Source organism: Elephas maximus, chromosome 2 (genome assembly GCF_024166365.1).
Source record: "Elephas maximus indicus isolate mEleMax1 chromosome 2, mEleMax1 primary haplotype, whole genome shotgun sequence".
Classification (NCBI taxonomy): Eukaryota; Metazoa; Chordata; class Mammalia; order Proboscidea; family Elephantidae; genus Elephas; species Elephas maximus.
In genome coordinates, this window is record NC_064820.1 from 101,208,937 (window position 1) to 101,227,602 (window position 18,666).

The following is an 18,666-nucleotide window of genomic DNA, read 5'->3' on the forward strand; positions in this document are numbered from 1 at the left end:
TCCATGTCTTTCAGAGTTTCCTCTTTTTCTCTGACCCTCTAGTTTACCAAACACAATGCCCTTCTCCAGGGACTGGTCCCTTCTGATAACAAGTTCAAAGTACTGGAGATGAAGGCTCACCATCCTCACTTCTATGGAGCACTCTGGCTGTACTTCTTCCAGTGCAGATTTGTTTGTTCTTCTGGCAGTTCATAGTATACTTAATGTTCTTCGCCAACTTCACAATTCAAAGGCATCAATTCTTCTTCAGTCTTTCTTATTCATTGCCCAGTTTTTGCATGCATATGAGGCAACTGAAAATACCATGGCTTGGGTGAGAGGCATCTTAGTCCTCAAAGTAACATCTTTTTTTTTTTTTTTTTAACACTTTAAAGAAGTCTTTTGCGGCAGATTGGCCCAATGCAATATGTCGTTTCATTTCTTCACTACTGCTTGCCTGGGCGATGATTGTGGATCCAAGCAAGATGAAATCCTTGACAACTTCAATACTTTCTCGTTTATCATGATATTGCTTACTGGTCCAGTTATGAGGATTACTGTTTTCCTTATTTTAAGGTGTAATCCATAGTGAAGGCTGTGGCCTTTGATCTTCATCAGTAAGTGTTTCAAGTCGTCTTCACTTTCAGCAAGCAAGGTTGTGTCATCTGCATATCACAGGTTGTTAATGAGTCTTCCTCCAATCCTGATGCCCTGTTCTTCTTCATATACTCCAGCTTCTCAAATTATTTGCTCAGCATACAGACTGAATAAATACGGTAAAAGGTAAAACCCTGGCATACACTTTTTCTGATTTTAAACCAAGCACTATCCCATTGTTCTGTTTGAACAATTAAGTATTCTGGAATTCCCATTCTTCACAATGTTATCCATAATTTGTTATGATCCACACAGTTGAATGTCTTTACATAGTCAATAAAACACAGCCAAACATCTTTCTGGTGTTTTCTGCTTTCAGCCAATATCCATCGATCCATCAAGATCCAGCAATGATATCCCTCATTCCATACCCTCTTCTAAATCCAGCTTGAATTTTTGGCCGTACTCTATAGATGTACTGCTGTAACCATTTTTGAATTATCTTCAGCTAAATTTTACTTGAGTGTGATATTAATGATACTATTCAATAATATCCACATTCTGTCAGATCATCTTTCTTTGGAATATGCACAAATATGGATCTCTCCCAGTCACTTTGCCAGGTAACTCTTTTCCAAATTTCTTGGCATAGATCAGCGAGAGCTTCCAGCGCTGCATCTATTTGTTGAAACATCTTAATTAGTATTCAGTGAATTCCTGGATCCTTGTTTTTTGCCAATGCCTTCAGTACAGCTTAAACTTATTCATTCAATACCAGCAGTTCTTGATCATATGCTACCTCCTGAAATGGTTGAACGTTAACCAATTCTTTTTGGTACAGTGACTCTGTATATTCCTTCCATCTTCTTTGATGATTCATGCATCATTCAATATTTTGCCCCTAATTCCATCAACATAGCAACTCAAGGCTTGAATATTTTGTTCAGTTCTTTCAGCTTGAGAAATGTCGAGTGTGTTCTTCTCTTTTGCTTTTCTAACTCCGTATCTTTGCACATTTCATTGTAATACTTTGCTTTGACTTCTTGAGTCGCTCTTTGAAATCTTCAGTTTTTTTACTTCATCATTTCTTCCATTCACTTTAGCTCCGCTAAGTTCAAAGCAAGTTTCAAAATCTCTTCTGACATCCATTCTGGTATTTTCTTTCATTCCTGACTTTTTAATGACTTTTTGCTTTCTTCATTATGATGTCCTTAATGTCATCTCACAACTTGTCTGGTCTTTGGTCATTAGTGTTCAATGTGTCAAATCTATTCTTGAGATGGTCTCTATATTCAGGTGGGAAATTCAAGGTTGTACTTTGACTTCCACTAACTTGTTTTAATTTTCTTCAGTTTCAATTCAAACTTATATACGAACAATTGATGGTCGGTCCCACAGTTTGTCCCTGGCCTTGTTCTGACTGCTGATATCAAACTTTTCCATTGTTTCCGCAGATGTAGTCAATTTGATTCCTGTGTATTCTATCAGGTGAGGTCCAGATATATAGTAGCCGTTTATGTTGTTGAAAGAAGGTGTTTGCAATGAAGAAGTCGTTGGTCTTGCAAAATTCAATCATGTGGTCTCTGATCTCTGGTGTCATTTTTATTACCCAAGCCATATCTTCCAACTACTGATCCTTCTTCTTTGTTTCTGACTTTTGCATTCCAATCATCAGTAGTTATCAATGCATCTTGACTGCCATATTTGATCAATTTCAGACTGCAGAAATTGGTAAAAATCTTCAATTTCTTCATCTTTGACCTTAGTGATTGGTGTATAAATTTGAATAGTTATGTTAACTGGTCTTCCTTTTAGGTGTATGGATATTATCCTATCATTGACAGAGTTGTACTTCAGAAGAGATATTGAGATGTTCTTTTTGACGATGAACGTAAGGCTATTTCTCTTCAATTTGTCTTTCCTGGAATAGTAGACCATACGATTGTCCAACTCAAAATGGCCAGTGCCAGTCCATTTCAGCTCACTAACACCTAGGATATCGATTTTTATGTGTTCCATTTCATTTCTGACAACTTCCAAGTTTCCTAGATTCATCCTTTGTACAGTATATGTTACAGTTATTAATGGATGTTTGCAGCTGTTTTTTCTCTTTTTGAGTCATGCCACATCAGCAAATGAAGGTCCCGAAAGCTTGAGTCCATCTACATCATTAAGATTGACTCTACTTTGGGGAGGCAGTTCTGCTCCAGTTGTATTTTGAGTGCCTTCCAACCTGAGGAGCTCATCTCCTGGCATTATATCAGACAATGTTCCTCAGCTATCTACAAGGTTTTCATTGGCCAATTCTTTTAGAAGTAGACTGCCAGTCCTTCTTCCTAGTCTGAGTCTGGATGCTCTGATGAAACCTGTCCATCGTGGGTGACACTGCTGAAATCTGAAAGACCAGTGGCACAGCTTCCAGCACGACAGCAACCACACAACCACCAGCGTAGGACAAATTGACAGAGGAGTGGCAGTCCACATTCTTATCATAAAATCAGAATTTTCGAGGAAGGCACAGATCATCTAATTTAGTTCCACCACCATCATTTTACACATAAGATTACTATTTCTACATTTGAAAGCTTAATATTTCATGTTTTACATTAAAAACAAAACTGACAAGTCTGTGAACGAATCTCATGACAATTCTGAGAAGGGATCTCAAACTCTTTTACTCTGAAATGGCAAACCATGCAAAATTTCAAAAAAGTGTTCTGCTGAAGAGGGAAGGAATAGTATTATAAAACAGGAAGCACAGGAATGAATTTGGGAATATGTAGAGGAAATAACATAAAAATAATCATATAATAAAGAAAAAATTAAAAAGATGGTGAAGTTGTCTCTATTGCAAGAAAAATATATTAGTTTTCTTCAAATAAATACACAAAAATAAATTATATCCATGAAAGGAGACAGGGTAGAAGGAATGGCAGTCCTTTTAACTGCATCATCATTTTCAAAAAAGACTGGACATCAGTATTCCCTTTACACTGTGAAGTGTTACTTTCAACAAACTCCTGTGCACGATGAGATGAAACATACCCATAGGCATTCGAAATTATCTTTATCAATATCAACACACTAGAACCTTTAAAGTCATCAGAGTTAACCCAAAACGAAAACTTCCTTCTGAACTGAAAATTATTTTACTTGACATTATAAACATTTGTAAAAGTTTGACTTACTGGAATAGAGACTTTTTTTAAACTGCAGTCCTTTTCTAGGAGTTCATATACATACTTTGTGATGATCTAGGCAGGAAAAAAAGATTAAGATTCAGTATCTTCCATTATCAAAATCCATGCAAATTATTATAAATTACTGCTGTGAGTCAATATCTACCTTATAATGTCTTGAAACTAAATTAAGATCTTCCTTACTGATTACCTGTAATTGTTTACCTCCTGCTGCTGTGTAAGTAACTATAGACCTTAATACTAAGGATTAGCACCAATTAACACAAACTCACAAAATTATACAAGACTTTCTTTTTCAAAAGCAATACTGTAAAAGCGTATTTTCTCTGTTCAGTCTTCCTAGAATCTCTTTCTCCTAAAGTTTCCCTATAGGTATTACACCCAGTCTAGAACTGTACTGGTTCTGAATGCCAACACCTTCTCTTGTAGCCACTGAGGCAAGCAGGAAGAAGTCAGAGGCATTCTGACAAAAAAAAAGAAAACTGATTCAGCAAAGTCAGGCACCAGTCAATGTTACTGTTTGTGGTAGGCAGAGCCATGGCCCTGCAATGATATGTGTGTCCTAAGCCCCAGATCTTGTGAACATGCTACCTAACGTAGCAAATGGAACTTTGCAGATGTGATTAAGGTTCAGTACCTAGAGATGGGGAGATTATCCTGGATTATCTAGCTAGCCCAATCTAATCACACTTAAAAATGGAAGACAAATGAACAGAGTGCCAGAGGGGTGCAATGTGAGAAGAACTTGACTGGCTATTTGCTGGTTTTGAAGACGAAAGAAGGGGACTGTGAGCCAAGGAATGTGGTAGCCTCCAAAAGCCAGGATAACACTCAGTTTACACCCTCTAAGAAAACGGGGACCTTGGTATTACGAATCACAAGTAAATGAATTCTTCAGTAAACAAATAATCCCCTAGAGCCTCCAGAAAAGAATTTATTCCAGTGAGAATCATACTAGACTTCTGACCTACAGAACTATAAAACAATAAATTTGTGTTGACTTAAGCCACTGAATTTAAGGTAATTTTTTATGGTAGCAGTATAAAATAAAAACACTGTTTCTACTAAAGAAAGTAAAGGGAGTGAGGAAACAGCTGAAATAAAAGCAGTTATTTAATAAGCTTCAGTGGTCATCTTAAGAACTGTTTCTCCCCGCAAATGTCTTTAACCATCTATGCACAATATCTCAGAGAATGCTTTTAGCAGCAACATAATTAAATATCAAATTTTATGAAACAAAATCAGAAGACGATTTTTTTTTAGAAAATCAAGACGTCAATTACTTTCGTACTATATTCCATAATCCAAAATAGATTCTCTACCCTACTTTCCTAGAAAAAACCTAGAGGAGTCCAAAATTCTTTCTTCTACCTAGATGTATTTATTTCATTCTAAAAGGAATTTATTAGATGTATGGTAGGGCAGCTTTATCTTGCCTGGTAATGGTAATTTCAAAAGACAAGTTACTACAGCAGAACTAGAAAGCAGTCTGCCAGTTATTAATCTAACAGTATTCTTGCATTTTAGTGTGGTAATTAAAATTATGTTCACTATATCTTTATCAGAAGGTAGTGGTACTAAACTAAAAGAATGTAGGATAAGACTGAAAATATGTGTGAAGTTATATAATGCCCTCCACTTCAGGAGAAATGGCTTAGCTAAATGAGATTAGCTAAAACGAGTGGCTTAACATTTCTGATCATCTCCTACTGTCTATAAAATCATAAGATAGCCTTACATTTAAAGCAACCAAACTTAATTCAAAACCAAATGAATTCTACTACTCTACAAAATACTGAAGGCATAATTTAAAATTAAAAAATTAAACTATTTTCACAATTCATTCCTTGTATCAATCTTAAATATATTACAGTTGATTATCAAATTTCATAAAATAGGATAATAAAAACAACACCTTCTTCAAAAGCTGTTTATATTAGGCTTTAAAATACATAACAGAAACTCTCCACCCAAGAGCAACCAAGTATACTTTTTCTACTGCACATAGAACATTCTCTAGAATGGACCACATATTAGGTCATAAAGCAAGCCTTAAGCAAACAGATATATGCACACCCGTGTTTACTGCAGCATTGTTTACAATAGCAAAAAGATGGAAGCAACGAAGGTGCCCATCAACAGATGAACGGATAAATAAATTATGGTATATTCACACAATGGAATACTATGCATTGATAAAGAACAGTGAGGAATCTGTGAAACATTTCATAACATGGAGGAACATGAAAGGCATTATGCTGAGTGAAATTAGTCAGTTGCAAAAGGCCAAATATTGTATAAGACCACTATTATAAGAACTTGAGAAATATTTTAAACTGAGAAGAACACATTCTTTTGTGGTTACGAGAGGGGGGAGGGACGGAGGTTGGGAGAGGGGTATCCACTAATTAGATAGTAGATAAGAACTGCTTTAGGTGAAGGGAAACACAGCACACAGTACAAGGGAGGTCAGGACAATTGCACTAAACCACAAGCAAAGAAGCTTCCTGAATAAACTGAATGCTTCGAAGGCCAGCGTAGCAGGGGCAGGGGTCTGGGGACCATGGTTTCAGGGGACATCTAAGTCAATTGGCATAATAAAATCTATTAAGAAAACATTCTGCATCCCACTTTGAAGAGTGGCGTCTGGGGTCTTAAACACTAGCAAGCACCCATCTAAGATGCATCAATTGGTCTCAACCCACCTGGATCAAAGGAGAATGAAGAACACCAAGGACCCAAAGTGATTTCAAGGCCAAGAGACAGAAAGGGCCACATGAACCAGAGACCACATCATCCTGAGACCAGAAGAACTAGATGGTGCCTGGCTACAACTGATGACTGCCCTGACAGGGAACACAACAGATGACCCCTGAGGGAACAGGAGAGCAGTGGGATGCAGACCCCAAATTCTCATAAGACCAGACTTAATGGTCTGACTGAGACTGGAAGGACCCTGGTGGTCATAGCCCCTAGACTTTCTGTTGGCCCAGGACAGGAACCATTCCCGAAGACAACTCTTCATATATGGATTATACTGGACAATGGGTTGGAGAGGGATGCTGGTGAGGAGTGAGCTTCTTCGATCAGGTGGACACTTGAAACTATGCTGGCATCTCCTGCCTGGAGGGGAGATGAGAGGGTGGAGGGGGTTAGAAGCTGGCGAAAAGGACATGAAAAGTAAGAGTGGAGGGAGAGAGCAGGCTGTCTCATTAGGGAGAGAGTAATTGGGAGTGTGCAGCAAGGTGTACATCGGTTTTTGTGTGAGACACTGACTTGATTTGTAAACTTTCACTTAAAGGAAAATAAAAATTATTAAAAAAAAAAGGGGGGGCCAAGATGGCGGACTAGGTAGACGCTACCTCGGATCCCTCTTGCAACAAAGACTCTGAAAAACAAGTGAATCGATCACATACATAACAATCTACGAACCCTAAAAAACAAACACAGATTTAGAGACAGAGAACGAACAAATACGGGGAAGCAGCAATTGTTTTCAGAGCCTGGAGCCAGCGTACCAGTCAGGTAACCTTCGGCACCCGATTTAGGGCAGAGCCCAGGGGAGCAGACGGCACAAACAAGAGGCCCAGCCCTAGCCCCCGAACTCACTCCGGGAGGGGGCCCAGCCGGTTCGCGCAGGCGGAGTGGCAACGCAGCCAGTGGGAGAAGTCCCCGGGAGGCAGTGTCTGATCTTGGAGCGGGGAGAGCAGCGTCCCAGCCGGGACACGTGGTCACGGCACAAGCACGGGGAGCTGCTCCACTCACCTGAACTAACCCCGGTACGGGGCCTATCCGGTTCTCGGAGGCAGCACGGCGACGCAGCTGGCGGGACGAGAATTCCCCGGGAGGCAGCGACTGATTTTGGAGTCAAGAGTGCACCGCCCCAGCAGGGGAACCTTAACGTTGGGTGTGGGGCTGGCAGCAGAGGATCTGACCGTGACTCCAGCGGGCCAGACCCCCCGGGGGCAATTTCCACACAGCCAGCACATATAGGCGACGTGCCCCACGGGAATCTCAGATATAATAGTCATTCCAAGCAGGACAAGCAGCTCTGGCTATATTCTGAGGTGCTACTCTCCTATCTCTCTGGTCCCTCCCCCACCCTCCCCAGGCGGCTTCATTAACATCCGAATAGCTTGGGACAGAGGGAGAACTCTGATAGGGATCTGACTGCATTTTTTTTTAGCAGATTTTCTGGAAAAACTAGTTTCCCAGTGATGGCTCGGAGACAGCAGTCCATATCAAACCACATAAAGAAGCAGACCATGACAGCTTCTCCAACCCCCCAAACAAAAGAATCAAAATCTTTCCCAAATGAAGATGTAATCCTGGAATTATCACATACAGAATATAAAAAACTTATTTACAGAATGCCTCAAGACACCACAAACGAAATAAGGCAAACTGCAGAAAAAGCCAAGGAACACACTGATAAAACTGTTGAAGAACTCAAAAAGATTATTCAAGAACATAGTGGAAAAATTAATAAGTTGCAAGAATCCATAGAGAGACAGCATGTAGAAAACCAAAAGATTAACAATAAAATTACAGAATTAGACAACGCAATAGGAAGTCAGAGCAGCAGACTCGAGCAATTAAAATGTAGACTGGGACATCTGGAGGACCAGGGAATCAACACCAACATAGCTGAAAAAAAATCAGATAAAAGAATTTAAAAAAATGAAGAAACCCTAAGAATCATGTGGGACTCTATCAAGAAGGATAACTTGCGGGTGATTGGAGTCCCAGAACAGGGAGGGGGGACAGAAAACACAGAGAAAATAGTTGAAGAACTCCTGACACAAAACTTCCCTGACATCATGAAAGACGAAAGGATATCTATCCAAGATGCTCATCGAACCCCATTTAAGATTGATCCAAAAACAAAAACACCAAGACATATTATCATCAAACTTGCCAACACCAAAGATAAACAGAAAATTTTAAAAGCAGCCAGGGAGAAAAGAAAGGTTTCCTTCAAAGGAGAATCAATAAGAATAAGTTCAGACTACTCAGCAGAAACTATGCAGGCAAGAAGGGAATGGGACGACACATACAGAGCACTGAAGGAGAAAAACTGCCAGCCAAGGATCATATACCCAGCAAAACTCTCTCTGAAATATGAAGGCGAAATTAAGATATTTACAGATACACACAAGTTGAGAGAATTTGCAAAAACCAAACCAAAGCTACAAGAAATACTAAAGGATATTGTTTGGTCAGAAAACCAATAATATCAGATACCAGCACAACACAAGGTCACAAAACAGAACGTCCTGATATCAACTCAAATAGGGAAAGCACAAAAACAAACAAATTAAGATTAATTAAAAAAAAAAAATACACATAACAGGGAATCATGGAAATCAATAGGTAAAAGATCACAATAATCAAAACGAGGGACTAAATACAGGAGGCATTGAACTGCCAGATGGAGAGTGATACAAGGCGATATAGAACGATACAAGTTAGGTTTTTACTTAGAAAAATAGGGGTAAATAATAAGGTAACCACAAAAAGGTATAACAACTCCATAACTCAAGATAAAAGCCAAGACAAACGTAAAGACTCAACAAACACAAAGTCAAACACTATGAAAATGAGGATCTCACAATTTACTAAGAAAAACGTCTCAGCACAAAAAAGTATGTGGAAAAATGAAATTGTCAACAACACACATAAAAAGGCATCAAAATGACAGCACTAAAAACTTATTTATCTATAATTACTCTGAATGTAAATGGACTAAATGCACCAATAAAGAGACAGAGAGTCACGGACTGGATAAAGAAACACGATCCATCTATATGCTGCCTACAAGAGACACACCTTAGACTTAGAGACACAAACAAACTAAAATTCAAAGGATGGAAAAAAATATATCAAGCAAACAATAAGCAAAAAAGAAGAGGAGTAGCAATATTAATTTCTGACAAAATAGATTTTAGACTTAAATCCACCACAAAGGATAAAGAAGGACACTATATAATGATAAAAGGGACAATTGATCAGGAAGACATAACCATATTAAATATTTATGCACCCAATGACAGGGCTGCAAGATACATAAATCAAATTTTAACAATTGAAAAGTGAGATAGACACCTCCACAATTATAGTAGGAGACTTCAACACACCTCTTTCGGAGAAGGACAGGACATCCAGGAAGAAGCTCAACAGAGACACGGAATACCTACTTACAACAATCAACCAACTTGACCTCATTGACTTATACAGGACTCTCCACCCAACTGCTGCAAAGTATACTTTTTTTTCTAGCGCACATGGAACATTCTCTAGAATAGACCACATATTAGGTCATAAAACAAACCTTTGCAGAGTCCAAAACATCGAAATATTACAAAGCATTTTCTCAGACCACAAGGCAATAAAACTAGAAATCAATAACAGAAAAACTAGGGAAAAGAAATCAAATACTTGGAAAATGAACAATACCCTCCTGAAAAAAGACTCGGTTATAGAAGACATCAAGGAGGGAATAAGGAAATTCATAGAATGCAACAAGAATGAAAATACTTCCTATCAAAACCTCTGGGACACAGCAAAAGGAGTGCTCAGAGGCCAATTTATATCGATAAATGCACACATACAAAAAGAAGAAAGAGCCAAAAGCAGAGAACTGTCCCTACAACTTGAACAAATAGAAAGTGAGCAACAAAAGAATCCATCAAGCACCAGAAGAAAACAAATAATAAAAATTAGAGCTGAACTAAATGAATTAAAAAAAAAAAAATGAATTAGAGAACAGAAAAACAATTGAAAGAATTAACAAAGCCAAAAGTTGGTTCTTTGAAAAAATTAACAAAATTGATAAACCACTGGCTAGACTGACTAAAAGAAATACAGGAAAGGAAACAAATAACCCGAATAAGAAACGAGAAGGACCACATCACAACAGAACCAAATGAAATTAAAAGAATCATTTCAGATTACTACGAAAAATTGTACTCTAACAAATTTGAAAACCTAGAAGAAATGGATGAATTCCTGGAAAAACACTACCTACCTAAACTAACACATTCAGAAGTAGAACAACTAAATAGACCTATAACAAAAAAAGAGATTGAAACGGTAATCAAAAAACTCCCAACAAAATAAAGCCCTGGCCCGGACGGCTTCACTGCAGAGTTCTACCAAACTTTTAGAGAAGAGTTAACACCACTACTACTGAAGGTATTTCAAAGCATAGAAAATGACGGAATACTACCCAACTCATTCTATGAAGCCACCATCTCCCTGATACCAAAACCAGGTAAAGACATTACAAAAAAAGAAAATTATAGACCTATATCCCTCATGAACATAGATGTAAAAATCCTCAACAAAATTCTAGCCAATAGAATCCAACAACACATCAAAAAAATAAATCACCATGATCAAGTGGGATTTATACCAGGTATGCAAGGCTGGTTTAATATCAGAAAAACCATTAATGTCATCCATCACATAAATAAAACAAAAGACAAAAACCACATGATCTTATCAATGGATGCAGAAAAGGCATTTGACAAAGTCCAACACCCATTTATGATAAAAACTCTTACCAAAATAGGAATTGAAGGAAAATTCCTCAACATAATAAAGGGCATCTATGCAAAGCCAACAGCCAATATCACTCTAAATGGAGAGAACCTGAAAGCATTTCCCTTGAGAACGGGAACCAGACAAAGATGCCCTTTATCACCTCTCTTACTCAACATCGTGCTGGAAGTCCTAGCCAGGGCAATTAGGCTAGACAAAGAAATAAAAGGTATCCGGATTGGCAAGGAGGAAGTAAAGCTATCACTATTTGCAGATGACATGATCTTATACACGGAAAACCCTAAGGAATCCTCCAGAAAACTACTGAAACTAATAGAAGAGTTTGGCAGAATCTCAGGTTATAAAATAAACATACAAAAATCACTTGGATTCCGTTACATCAACAAAAAGAACACCGAAGAGGAAATCACCAAATCAATACCATTCACAGTAGCCCCCAAGAAGATAAAATACTTAGGAATAAATCTTACCAAGGATGTAAAAGACCTATACAAAGAAAATTACAAAGCTCTACTACATGAAATTCAAAAGGACATACTTAAGTGGAAAAACATACCTTGCTCATGGATAGGAAGACTTAACATAGTAAAAATGTCTATTCTACCAAAAGCCATCTATACATATAACGCACTTCCTATCCAAATTCCAATGTCATATTTTAAGGGGATAGAGAAACAAATCACCAATTTCATATGGAAGGGAAAGAAGCCCCAGATAAGCAAAGCATTACTGAAAAAGAAGAAAGTGGGAGGCCTCACTCTACCTGATTTCAGAACCTATTATACAGCCACAGTAGTCAAAACAGCCTGGTACTGGTACAACAACAGGCACATAGACCAATGGAACAGAATTTAGAACCCAGATATAAATCCATCCACGTATGAGCAGCTGATATTTGACAAAGGACCAGGGTCAGTTAATTGGGGAAAAGATAGTCTTTTTAACAAATGCTGCTGGCATAACTGGATATCCATTTGCAAAAAAATGAAACAGGACCCATACCTCACACCATGCACAAAAACTAACTCCAAGCGGATCAAAGACCTAAACATAAAGACTAAAACGATAAAGATCATGGAAGAAAAAATAGGGACAACCCTAGGAGCCCTAATACAAGGCATAAACAGAATACAAAACATTACCAAAAATGATGAAGAGAAACCCGATAACTGGGAGCTCCTAAAAATCAAACACCTATGCTCACCTAAAGACTTCACCAAAAGAGTAAAAAGACCACCTACAGACTGGGAAAGAATATTCAGCTATGACATCTCAGACCAGCTCCTGATCTCTAAAATCTACATGATTCTGTCAAAACTCAACCACAAAAAGACAAATAACCCAATCAAGAAGTGGGCAAAGGATATGAACACACATTTCACTAAAGAAGATATTCAGGCAGCCAACAGATACATGAGAAAATGCTCTCGATCATTAGCCATTAGAGAAATGTAAATTAAAACTACGATGAGATTCCTTCTCACACCAACAAGGCTGGCTTTAATCCAAAAAACACAAAATAATAAATGTTGGAGAGGCTGCGGAGAGATTGGAACTCTTATACACTGCTGGTGGGAATGTCAAATGGTACAACCACTTTGGAAATCTATCTGGCGTTATCTTAAACAGTTAGAAATAGAACTACCATACAACCCAGAAATCCCACTCCTCGGAATATACCCTAGAGATACAAGAGCCTTCACACAAACAGACATATGCACACCCATGTTTATTGCAGCTCTGTTTACAATAGCAAAAAGCTGGAAGCAACCAAGGTGTCCATGAACGGATGAATGGGTAAATAAATTGTGGTATATTCACACAATGGAATATTATGCATCGATAAAGAACAGTGACGAATCTGTGAAACATTTCATAACATGGAGGAACCTGGAAGGCATTTTGCTCAGCGAAATTAGTCAGTTGCAAAAGGACAACTATTGTATAAGACTACTATTATAAGATCTTGAGAAATAGTAAAAACTGAGAAGAACACATACTTTTTTGGTTACGAAGGGGGGAGGGAGGGAGGGAGGGAGAGGGTTTTTTATTGATTAATCAGTAGATAAGAACTGCTTTAGGTGCAGGGAAAGAGAACACTCAATACATGGAAGTTCAGCTCAATTGGACTGGACCAAAAGCAAAGAAGTTTCCGGGATAAAATGAATGCTTCAAAGGTCAGCGGAGCAAGGGCGGGGGTTTGGGGACCATGGTTTGAGGGGACTTCTAAGTCAACTGGCAAAATAATTCTATTATGAAAACATTCTGCATCCCACTTTGAAAGGTGGCGTCTGGGGTCTTAAATGCTAACAAGCGGCCATCTAAGTTGCATCAATTGGTCTCAACCCACCTGGAGCAAAGGTAAATGAAGAACACCAAGGTCACACGACAACTAAGAGCCCAAGAGACAGAAAGGGCCACATGAACCTGAGACCTACATCATCCTGAGACCAGAAGAACTAGTTGGTGCCCAGCCACAATCGATGACTGCCCTGACAGGGAGCACAACAGAGAACTCCTGAGCGAACAGGAGATCAGTGGGATGCAGACCCCAAATTCTCATAAAAAGACCATACTTAATGGTCTGACTGAGACTAGAGGAATCCCGGCGGCCATGGTCCCCAGACCTTCTGTTGGCACAGGACAGGAACCATCCCCGAAGACAACTCATCAGACATGAAAGGGACTGGTCAGTGGGTGGGAGAGAGATGCTGATGAAGAGTGAGCTAATTATATCAGGTGGACACTTGAGATTGTGTTGGCATCTCTTGTCTGGATGGGGGATGGGAGGATAGAGAGAGAGGGAAGCTGGCAAAATTGTCACGAAAGGAGAGACTGAAAGGGCTGACTCAAGAGGGGGAGAGCAAGTGGGAGTATGGAGTAAGATGTATGTAAACTTATATGTGACAGACTGATTGGATTTGTAAACGTTCACTTGAAGCTTAATAAAAGTTAATTAAAAAAAAAAAACGTAACAGAGAAAGTCGCTGTTTTAGAATTCACGGTATATCAAACCAAATAACAAAACTATACATCAAAGATATGAGCAAGTAGAAGTTGAAGAAATACTACCCAACTTGCCCAATTTGCCTTGCTTTTCAATTCAAGACAGCAGAAGAAAAGCAACCACACACTAAACCGTCTATCTCTTAGGCTGTTCTCTCTGCCTAGAGTATTCTCTTCAACCTTAGTCATTCTTCAAAAGATAGATCATGATTATCAACACTTTCAGGCAACTTTCCCTGTCCCACCCCAACTCCCCAAAGAAGGTCAAGTGTCTCACCTTTATGCTCCTCTAGACATGTCTCAGTATCATTATCTAACACACAATTTAGATATCATTTATGTGTCTGTTACCCAACTAGCCTTCGAACACACTGATTTGGGTATACTATCTTTATTCTTCCTAATAAGTATTTGGCACATTGAATGCACATCAAAATGGTACATGAATTTCCCTTACTGTCTATTCTGTCCATGTCTTTAGAGGGAGATAAGTGTTTCAGATTTTAAAAAACCTTTTCTAATTACTGAATTGAGGTTAGAAAGAAAATATCAAGGACTCATTGCCTTCCAGCTTGCATAGGATTAGTCTGCATTTAGCAAAATAAATAAATAAAAAGATAACTTGAAAAAGGAGATGAAAAAAGTGTCTCTGTTCAAATGTCATCTATGTTTAAATATTCACTGGAAACAAAACATGGCTGTGAAATCACTATGTTTTTAAAGCTTGCCACAGATATAAACGAAAAGGCTTCAGAGACTAAGTAGGCTCTGAAGTTACATCTTCGTTCTACTACAAGATATTAAAAAGACAAAAAGTTCTACACCTGATAGTTTTCCTGAATTTCTTTTGATTCTTAAGAAGCAGCCTTTTGGATAAAATTAAGTGAATCCATAATGGAAGAGATAGGAAAATAATTTTAAGTTTATATATTCGTAAAATAGATCCTCTGGCTGCCAATAGAATAATGCCCTCTAAGGAATTAGAAAGAGTCTGGCTGGACTTTTTTTCTAGTTCAAGTTTTCTTTATCTAGGGATTAAAGAAATTTTTAAAAGGCAAGAAGACGTGATCAAAGAAACACACCACAGAAAGAAAGAAAATGAAATCTGATAAAAATCAATTATCAATGGAATATTTCCAGCAGAAGGGGTATGTTCACCCTGCTATAAATTTACTCTTGACATTTATTGAGCATGTGCTATGTGCTTATCATGTGCCTCATTAATTTCGGCATTATTTCTGATCCTTAATTAAATATGAAACTAACATTGATAGCCTTTACCATTTCAAAAGCACTGAAATTACTCCAGCAGTTTATAACTTAATCTGGAAGTTAAAATGGTCTGCCAGTAGGTACTTCTCAGACTGGGTTTCAGAAATGAAATGATATATATGATACGATATATGACTGGATAGCTAAGACAACAAAAATAAACACTTTAATCAAATAAAAATGTAAATGTCACATTATTGCTAGACTATGAAGCTCCCTTTCTTTCTTATTCTGAAGAAAATCCTCTGATTAGTAACTAAATTTGTCCAGATTGACTCATAGCAATAACTGTTTATTTCATAACTACATAAGATTATAATTTTTATATTGGGAAGTAAGAAATAAATTAGTAAAAATATGAACTATAAGACATTTACCTGAAAAGAAATAATTTTTAAGGATCTTAAACTATTCAACTGTTACCTAGAATTCCTTTTCTAATTAACAGAATGAAATTCATAATTAGTAAAATGACATTCAGCTCACCTCTGTTGAAAATATATGTGTATTATGTTTATATTAAATACTCAGTATAGTTGTCTTGTTAGAAGTACAGCCAGAATGCTCCTTAGAAGCAAGGAGAGTGAGACTTTGGACATGTTATCAGGAAAGACCACTCCCTAGAGACAGACATCATGCTTGGTAAAGCAGAGTTTCAGCAAAAGAGACGAAGACCGTCAACAATACAGAATGACACAGTGGCTGCAAGGAGGGGCTCAAGCATAGCAATGACTGTGAGGATCGCTCAGGACCAGTGTTTCACTCTGTTATACACAGGGTCACTATGAGTTAGAACTGACTCAATGACACCTAACAATAATAGCTGAAACAGTTTAGTTGAACATAAGCACCCCCCCTTTTTTTTTTTTTTAACACTATCCATTTGTTTCCAAAACCAAAATAAAACCCATCACCTTTGAATCAATTCTGACTCATAGCAACCCTACAGAAGAGAATAGAACTGCACCATAGGGTAGCCAAGAGTGGCTGGTGGATTCAAACTGCTGAACTTTTGGTTACAGCCTGGGCTCTTAACTACTGAAGCACCAGGGCCTCAGTCATTTGCTTAGGAAGCCCTAATTTCACAAGTAAGTTAAGGGAGGGTATGTTATGGTTTAAGCTGTATGTTAACTTGGTGGGCCATGAGTCTCAGTGGATTTGCAGTTATGTAATAATGTAATCAACTCCATGATGAGACCTGTTATGGGCAATCAGTTGAAAGGGAGTTTCCTTGGGGGTGCGGCCTGCCTCCAGTATATAAATGGATGTTCCAGCAAGGCTCCCCTTCTGGATCTTGCATCTGGCTCATCATCATTTGACCTCTGGTTCTTGGGGCTTGAGCTACTGGCTAACCTGTTGATCTTGGGATTCATTGGACTCCACAGCCTGTGAGCCAGCAGCCTATCATCTGACCTGATGATCTTGGGTTCGTCAGCCTCTGCAGCTACGTGGTCAGGAAAAGTCTCCAACCTGCTGTCTGACCCATCGACTTGAGATTTGCCAGTCTCTACAACCACATGAGCCAATTCCTTGAGATAACGCTGTCTCTTCCCCCCACCCCATATATATACACACGTGTATATATATATATACACATACATACATTTATATATATTTGTTGTTGTTGTCAGGTGCCATTGAGTCGGTTCCAACTCATAGAGACCCTACGTACAACAGAATGAAACACTGCCCGGACCTGCACCATCCTCACAATGGTTATGATTGAGACAATTGTTGCAGCCACTGTGCAATCCATCTTGCTGAGGGCTGTCTTCTTCCCTGGCCCTATATTTTGCCAAGCATGATGTCCTCCTCCTGGGACTGATCCTCCTGATAACACGTCCAAAGTATGTAAGACGGAGTCTCGCAATCCTTGCTTCCAAGGAGCATTCTGGTTGTACTTCATCTGAGACAGACTGATTCACTCTTTTGGCAATCCATGGTATATTCAATATTCTTCGCCAACACTACAATTCAAAGGCGACAATTCTTCTTTGGTCTTCCTAATTCGTCACCCAGCTTTTGAATGCATATGAGGCGACTGAAAATACCACGGCTTGGGTGAGGCACACCTTGGCCTTCAAGGCGACATCATTGCTTTTCAACACTTTAAAGAGGTCTTTCGCAGCAGATCTGCTCAATGCAATGCGTCGTTTTATTTCTTGACTGCTGCTTCAATGGGAGTTGATTATGGATCCAAGTAAAATCAAATTCTTGACAACTTCAATCTTTTCTCCATTTATCATGATGTTGCTTACTGGTCTAGTTGTGAGGATTTTTGTTTTCTTTATGTTGAGGTGTGCACGTGTGTGCGTGTGTGTGTGTGTGTGTCATTGGTTTTGCTTCTCTAAAAAACCCAGACTAAAATGGGGGTATTAGCATTAGTATGATATGATGAGGTTATAATATGTTGGAACTTTAACAAGATTTTAGAGACAAACATTTGCTTTCAACACAATCTTTATTGTATCAATTGTGTTACTCAGCTCTATTTTGTTTACTGATTAGAAAAAAAAAAACTGTGACTTGTAAGAAACTACTCTTACATCACCTCTAAATAGAAAAAGTGCAATTGGTAGGTTTTACCTCTGAGCAATGACTTCATTTACAATATGTTTGTCCCCAAAGCAGTATGTTAGGAACATTCACACAACATGAGTTTTACCCTGAGTACTGAGCAGTTTATGGTTCTACAAAATAAGCTTAAGTGTTATACCGGCAGGAAAATAGTAGTATTTCTACAAGTATTAATAGTTAATAGATGAGATACACAGATTAAACTTAGTATTATTTTTTCATTTTTAAACAAAATGAGAAAATATGTAACATAGATTAAAAGAAACAGCAAATGTTGATGCTCAAATAGTAAATACTTTGAGAAAATATTTACTGTTGATATTTAAAAGGAAAAAAATGCATGCATAATTAAGTTTCCTTTCTACTTTACCCTATTCTTATGTTTTAGATATGTATTTTATAAATCATATACAAAGTTTTTGTTTTGTTGCTGCTTTTAATTCATGCTGACATTCTTTTACCAACAAATTTA

At 38.1% G+C, this 18,666-nt stretch overlaps 1 protein-coding gene across 7 annotated transcripts in view; it reads right to left on the reverse strand.

The window, feature by feature from the left end:
* Positions 1–18,666, reverse strand: part of FAM172A (family with sequence similarity 172 member A) — a 497,808-nt gene that overhangs the window by 350,592 nt on the left and 128,550 nt on the right. For all 7 annotated transcript variants that reach the window (XR_007515229.1, XM_049867989.1, XM_049867961.1 and 4 more), the window contains one exon: positions 3,765–3,830. Coding sequence is in view for 6 of the 7 variants with exons in the window: in XM_049867989.1 (XP_049723946.1) it covers positions 3,765–3,830 (66 nt within the window). In the remaining variant the exon portion in view is untranslated. The remainder of the gene's footprint in view (positions 1–3,764; positions 3,831–18,666) is intronic.